The 7,958-nt window shown below is 37.8% G+C and overlaps 1 protein-coding gene across 1 annotated transcript in view; it reads left to right on the top strand.

Annotated features, from left to right (window-relative positions):
- Nucleotides 1–7,958, top strand: part of Ghr (growth hormone receptor) — a 125,996-nt gene that overhangs the window by 113,799 nt on the left and 4,239 nt on the right. The window contains exon 8 of the mRNA XM_013018643.1: nucleotides 761–851. Coding sequence (XP_012874097.1) covers nucleotides 761–851 — 91 coding nt within the window. The remainder of the gene's footprint in view (nucleotides 1–760; nucleotides 852–7,958) is intronic.

Here is a 7,958-nt window from a genome sequence, read left to right as displayed (position 1 = left end):
ACACACCACACACACACCACACACACACACCACACACACACACCACACACACACCAGACACACACACACGCCACACACACACACTCCACACACACACATACACCACACACACACACACCAGACACACACACACACACCAGACACACACACCACACGCACACACACCACACACACACACACCACACACACACCACACACCACACACACACCACACACACACACCACACGCACACACACACACACCACACACACACACACACCACACACACACCACACACACACACACACATACACAAGTACTGTCTTTATATTTATGATAGATCCTTAACTTGGAAGCTAGAAAAATATTACCATGCTCAGATAAAAAGGATTTAAGTAGATCTTATTTACTTTATAAAACAATGTTTTTACCTAGAGCCGAAGCAATGATACCCTATTGCTTTTATGATGTATAAGATTATGAAAGCAGTTAGGATATTTTAAGCATATAGTGGGTTTAAACTGTATATTCTTCACTTTGAAGGATATTTAGTGTGAAAACATTCAAATAACATATATTTTAATAATTGAATAATGTGTTTATAACAAAAGATCCTAATTCATTCCATTCTGTTTCCTCAATTATCAACTGAGATTACTGACTTTACTAGGTGAATTCACTAACGACTGCTTTTACATGGAGAAAGATAGCGAAATGTAAACTTAGCTTCAACCAGTTATTCATAGTTCTAAAAAAAAAACAAATTTTTTTGTGTTCCAGACTTAGAGTTTCCATGGTTCCTCACTACAATTTTTGGAATATTTGGGCTAACAGCAATTCTATTTGTAGTCATATTTTCTAAACAACAAAGGTAGGTCTGAAATAATCTTCTTTGGTATATTTTGTGAGTTCTTTAGCTGTCTCCACGTGTTTCTATATATTACGTGATATTTCTCTTGTTCGTCATAAGTGAGATTTTAATTAGCCCAGTAAACTTTTATCCTCAGCTTTTGAAAGAAACTTTGTCCACACTACAGGAAATATAGTTTCATAGATTTAGGATTTTTTTAAGTCTCATGGGTTAGTCACAATCCTCAACTAGTATAGTCTCGCAATCCTAGAGCTAAGGTCCCTACCACTCGCAGGTTGTCTGAGACTCTTCTGATTTTTGCATTGCAAGTCCTGTGTCTTTGGAAATCCTACAGTTCCAGTCAACCCACATAAAGCTAAGAAGCACCTACAAATCAAACCAGGAGTAAAATAAACATATTGCATAAGATTTTAACTTTCTTTCAAGTAATTTTACATTTGTAAATTTAAAGATTGATTTATCTTATCAGAGAATTATAGTAATGACATTCCCATCAGATATGCTGTCAGTCTCCAACTCAATAAAGGATGGATTATTTTCTGTTCTTTTTTATTGTTATTGTAAAGGTGAGGGGTTACAGTTATATGTCAGGTAATGAGTACATTTCTTTTAAATAGTGTCACCCCTTCCCTTACTGTCTCACAGTTTTCCCTTTCTGTCCCCACCCACAAGTTGTATAGTTCATTTTCAACATAGTTCTAATAAGGATCACTGCTGCATTTGTTCACCCTTTGTCCCATCATTTCTGTTCTCCCCCTTATAAACAAGGCAGATGATATAGAAAACATAAACAGCAACAAAGGAGAAGAAAAATAGCCCAAAAAAACCCTTCCTTTCCATTTCTTGGAGTTCATTTTGATAAATATCATTTATATGATCATATGCATGTAGCTATTGAGCCTTATATCATCTCACTGTGTGAATGTCTAGAATCCTGTATATTATATCCAAGTGTGTTTTTTGTGTTTTACCACCCAGTGCATTTAATTGTAGATTGCTAGGCACATTCTAGTTACAACAAATGAAGCAAACCTGCAAAGTGTGTTTCTTTGGGTCTGTCATACTTCATTTAATGTAATTTTTCCCAGTCTTTGCAAATCAAAACAATAATGAGGTTTCACCTCCCTCCCCCCAGTTAGAATGGCCACTATCAAGAAAACTAACAATAACAGATACTGGCAGGGATGTGGCCAAAAGGGAATGCTGCTACTTTGTTGGTGGGAATGTATATTTATTCAATCACTCTTGAAAGCAGCAATTGCACTCCTGGGCATTTTTCCAATAGCTCACAAACAAGGCCGCACTAAAGCTACTAGCACAACAATGTTCATTACATGTTTACCATAGCTAAGATATGAACCAACTCAGATGTCCCTCAATGGATGAATGGATAGAGAAAATATGGTATATAGACTCAATGGAATTCCAACAGAAGAATGGGTTATTTTCAGTAGAGCTTCCTGTTCAGTTTTATAATAAAGACCAATGGGAGAGAAAACTTTAGAGCCAGCACAATTTCATTTTGCACCTACCTTTCTAGCAACATTTCTCCTTTACAAAAAGCAACTTACAGAGACAGCATGGTTTTCAAAGACATAAAAAAATGAATGAATGTTTTAGAATCTTAACTAACATGCATGTAAGTAATGACAACAGCAAGTGTCACATTATCTGCTCATTATTTTGGGTTCATTGATCTGTATAGTTGGTAAACTAATTTATATGTAACTGTAATAGATAAATCTATGATGTAAGCTAGGCATGGTGCTTTACACCTATAATCTCAGCTACTTGGAGGAAGAGACCAAGAAGACTGCAGTTGAAAGCCAGCCTAGGCTAAAGTTAGAGGAACTTCTCATCCCAACAAATAAGCCATATATTGGTATATCTGACTATAAAGGAGGATGTTGGTAGGAGGATTTGAGACTGAGTCTGAGTCTGACCCCAGGCAAAACATGAGTCTCTATCCAAAACAATACTAGAGAACTGGGTTATGACTTAAGTGGTAGAACTCATACTAGCAACTTTAAGACCCTGATTTCAAACCCTAGTGCCAAAAATAAATAGGTAAATATGTCCATTATGTATATAAAATCATTTGTGCTTGATGTAAACAGTCAGTTTTGAGCCATTTTGGTGGCTAAGATAATTTGTTAGGTTATCTAGTTACATCAGCTAACAATATTTGTAACAAAGACACCATCCTCTAAAGATATAGGATTTCAAAGTAAACTGATGTGCCTTTGTCCAAAAGGATATTTTCTATGGGCTAGGAAACTCTAAACAAGCTCTAACACGTTATCAGAAAAGTAAAATTTATTTTAAATATTTATTACACTCCCATTTTCTTGGCTAAATTGACTTCTTTGCAAAAACAATAAAATTCATTCTTTTTATTTTTCCATTATAAAAACTTTATCATTGTCTAAATTTTCATGTTTTAATGAAAGTAGGAAGTAATAGAAAATAGTTGTCAATAGGTTTGGAAACAGCATGTAATTCCAACAGTTGAAATGCGCCAAAGAAACCAGATCCTGGTGGCTCATGCCTGTAATCCTAGCTACTTAATAGGATAATGGAGGATAATGGTTCGAAGTCTGCTTGGGCAGCAAATTCTGCAAGACTCCATTTCCAATTAACGAGTCAATTGCCATACTAGAGGTGTGGCATAAGTGGTAAAACACCATATGTGAGCAAGAAAACTGAGCAAGAGCTCAAGGCCCTGGATTCAAGCACTGGCACCACCACAAAGAAAAAGAAATACACACATTTTATTCACTCATCTGTAAAATTAAGACTACCATGTACTCTATAAAGTTGCCTATAATGATAAATGAAGCAGTGTTTATAAAGCAAGCTGAGCAAAAGTGTGAGGCCCAAAGATCAAGCCCTAGTACCAGCCCCAGATCCAGCATGCACACACACACCACACACACACACTCACACACACACCACACACACCTACCTCCAGAGAATGATTTGCATGTATCCATCTTCCTCAGAACTCCATGGCTGTCAAGAGCTTTATGTGTCATTGAAATTTTTTGAGGCACAATTCTTTTTTTTCTTTTTTTTAAATTATTTTTATTTTTTGTAAACATACTGTACAGAGGGGTTACAATTACGTGGGCAAGATAATGAGTACATTTCTTATCAAGCATTGCAGCCTTCTCCTTTGTTTACCCTTCACATCCCTTCCCAGCCTCCCCCCACCCACCCAATCTTTCCCGCCAACCCCCCCCCGCCCCCACACCAAAGTTGTAAAGTTCATTTTCGACATGACAACTTGTACTTCTCATTGTTGCAACTGGTCCACCTGTATCCTTAAACAACTTGTTTTTCCCCATCTCCTCCACAAATTATACCGACATCAAATATAGTGAAAGCAGGGGTTATACTGTGGGGGAGGGACATACAAAGCAACAAAGAAATAATCTTATAAATGTGTTAGAAACAATCGCATGAAAGAAAAATACCTTTAAATACATATCTAAGGGTTCATTTTCCTAACATCACATTATCTGACCTTTTCTGCTTGACTCATACATATACTAGATATTGCAAATAAGGGAAACCATGGGACCTATGTTTCTTTAGGCTTGGCTTACTTCACTTAATATAATTTTTTCCAAGTTTTTCCATTTCCTAACAAATGGGACAATGTCATTCTTTCTGATGGAGGCATAGAATTCCATTGTGTATATATACCACATTTTCTTGATCCATTCATCTACTGAGGGGCATCTGGGTGGGTTCCATATCTTGGCTATGGTAAATAATGCTGCAATAAACATAGTTGTGCTGGTAGCTTTAGTGTGGTCTTGTTTGTAAACATTTGGGTAAATGCCCAAAAGTGGGATTGCTGGGTCATAGGGGAGTTCTATGTGAAGTCTTTTGAGGAACCTCCATACTGCTTTCCAAAGTGGTTGAACAAGTTTACACTCCCACCAACAATGAAGTAAGGTTCCCTTCTGTCCACATCCCCTCCAGCATCTGTTGTTAGAGTTCTTGATTTTTGTGAGGCACAATTCTTTATCCAAGCTACTTTATCCTTTCTCAATCCATATAATGAAAACCCAACTCTAGCAAACTATGTAATGTAATCCATATTTGAATAAAATGATGACAACATCACAAATGCAATTTTGTTCTAGGTTATCTTTATACTGGTCCCACCATTAATTAAGAAAAGAAATAACTGTATTTGCATACAGAAATAACTATATTCACAGTTTGGATTGCAAGTCCATGTTTTGCTACTTTATTTTTATTTTGGAGTAAGGATTTAGCTGCAAAGAATCCAAATTTCATCATTGTCAATAACAACTGAACATTGTAGTGTCAATTATGTAGTGTAGATTATGCTAGCTAGCATAATCTTCCTGCTAGGCACATATGTTTATGTAGAGGACCAGCTGTCCCATTTGGGAAGGATATCTATATTCCAGTTTGCCACTGTCTTCCTTCCTAACAGTAGTACAGTTGGCAAGCTTCATTTATTTACATTACTAACTTGAGCCCTTATGGCTTCAGGATCTACCACTGTGGAAAAAGGTTACCACAACAAAAGAAAGTCAACCACATGAGCACACGCCTAAATGAACCGTCTTCAAAAAAGAGACCCATATCAGAAAATCATACATGAACTCTGAGAATCTACTTTCTGTAATTTGAATTATGTTGTATTCTTTATGTCTTTGAAAATTTGTAATTTGCACCTAGAGATACAGAACTCAATAATAGAGCAGGACAGAGAACAAAGAACCTGACTTGGGTGTTGGGTCTTCTGGTTTGGGTCCCAGCTAGGCCTAGGATTAACATATAATCTGACCAGGTTGCTTACTATTCCAAATCCTTGCACAGATAATATCATCTGCTTCCCAAGTAGTTGTACATACTAAATATAGTGTTGAGCACAGAAGTCAACAAACATTTTTATATATAGTCAGCACATTTTTAGGACTTGTAAGCCACCACTATGCCATGAAAATAGGAACAATAAATGAGTAAATAGACATGGATGTGTTCCAGTAAAAGTTTATCTACAAGCCATGAGCTAGTGGCCCACACCTATAATCCTAGCTTACTCAGGAGGCTGAGATCAGAGGATCACAGTTTGAAACCAGCTAGGATAGGAAAGTCCATGAGACTCTAATGTCCAATTAATCCCCAAAAAGCCAGAAGTGAAGCTGCGGCTCAAGTGGTAGAGTTCTAGCATTGAGCAAAAAAAGCTCAGGGACAGCACTCAGGCCCTGAATTTAAGCCAAAAACAACAAAAAAAAAACCTTTATCTACAGATGAAAAGCAGGGATATGGCTAAAGTGGTAGAGCACCTGCTTGGCAATCACAAGGTGCTGAGTTCAAACCCAAGTACCACCAAAAAAGCAAAAAGCAAGTCAAAGTTGGCCCACAGGCTCTAATTGCCAACCTAGAGTCTAGTGCAAAGTATTATCTGACATCAGAGACATTCCAAGTTACTACTGATATTTTATATTATTTATTTCTGTATCTAGCATACCATACCAACAGTTTAACTCTTGTCCCTTTGAATTAACAGAAAGCTGCTCAAAGTAGCTTCTAAGTACAGACAGCTCAAACCAACTTCTAAAGTGGAATTTGATGTAACCCTTTGATTAGGTAAAAGTGGTAGGTGGAAATACTGAGATGAAATGTTCCTCACTGAACATAGTCTAAGGTTCATTCATACTGAGTGGAATCACAACTGATATCCACAAATCAGGTCTTGTGCCCAGCAATGGCATTCCTGAATGCTTGGGAGGTTTTCTATTTTTTAACCATAAAATGAGTTAATTGGGATGAACAATCTTGGGAGGGGGGAAGGGTTTCAGTATTATATTATCTGATTTTAAGACATAAAGACCAGTTACACCATTGTTAGATTATTTGGATTTTGCCAGAAAACCACACAGACATCCAGGAACAGAGAACAAAGAAAGGTTTATTGCGGGGAAAGGGGTTGGCAAGACTCCTTCTCACAAGCGAGAAGTGAAAAGAAGCACCTGCTATTGTCTGAGGTGACCTATGTAACCTAGGAGGTTTAGAAGGGGCTAGGAGGCGGAGACCCTGGTGTGGACATGAGGGCCAGGGGCTTCATTATGGCGGACTAGGATTTATGGCTTCTGTCCAAATAGTAGATAAGGGTCCTGCAGCTGCCCAGACCTGAAGGTCACTATAAGTAGCTCCTGTTGCCTTATGTGGTGGTAGCTGCTCCAGAGAAGTGCCATCCCAAGATAAAGGGGGTTGGAGGCTGATTACTGCCTTTGGTAAATGGTCCTACTTTTCCCTAGGATGGGAACATGCTAAGGGGAAGGAGTGGACTAAGCTATGGGAAGGGAGCTCATCTCGCTAACAACCATTAACAAAATATATGATTTATTCAGATTTATTCGAGATGCTTCCTGAGCACCTTCTATGTGCTAGGACTTTTGCTATGTACTGGGGATTCAGTGTTAACATAATCCATCCTGTTAATGGATTTGGTCTGTCTAATGTAAAACAACCCCTATAACATTCTGGTTTGAGATTCTGTAGATGATTTTATAATTACTTTCAACCATATGAACTTATCCTACTCTGTTCTTTTTCAAGGATACAAATAACTTCAGGCTCCATATGGATTGGTCCTTTTTCCTTTCTTTGTTCTCGCTGCAAATTACTGAAGAGATACACAGTAAATGTCCTTCCTTAAGAACCCTACTGCACTGTTGGTGGGAGTATAAACTTGTTCAACCACTTTGGAAAGCAGTATGGAGGTTCCTCAAAAAACCTCACATAGAGCTCCCCTATGACCCAGCAATCCCACTTTTGGGCATTTACCCAAATGTTTACAAACAAGGCCACACTAAAGCTACCAGCACAGCTATGTTTATTGCAGCCTTATTTACCATAGCTAAGATATGGAACCAACCCAGATGCCCCTCAGTAGACGAATGGATCAAGAAAATGTGGTGTATATATACAATGGAATTCTATGCCTCCATCAGAAAGAATGACATTGTCCCATTTGTTAGGAAATGGAAAGACTTGGAAAAAATTATATTAAGTGAAGTAAGCCAAGCCCAAAGAAACATAGGTCCCATGGTTTCC

This window comes from Dipodomys ordii, unplaced genomic scaffold (assembly GCF_000151885.1).
Source record: "Dipodomys ordii isolate 6190 unplaced genomic scaffold, Dord_2.0 Scaffold41, whole genome shotgun sequence".
NCBI classification, from domain to species: Eukaryota; Metazoa; Chordata; class Mammalia; order Rodentia; family Heteromyidae; genus Dipodomys; species Dipodomys ordii.
Note: the sequence above shows the minus strand (reverse complement) of the source record. Positions and strands in the feature narration are given on the sequence as shown.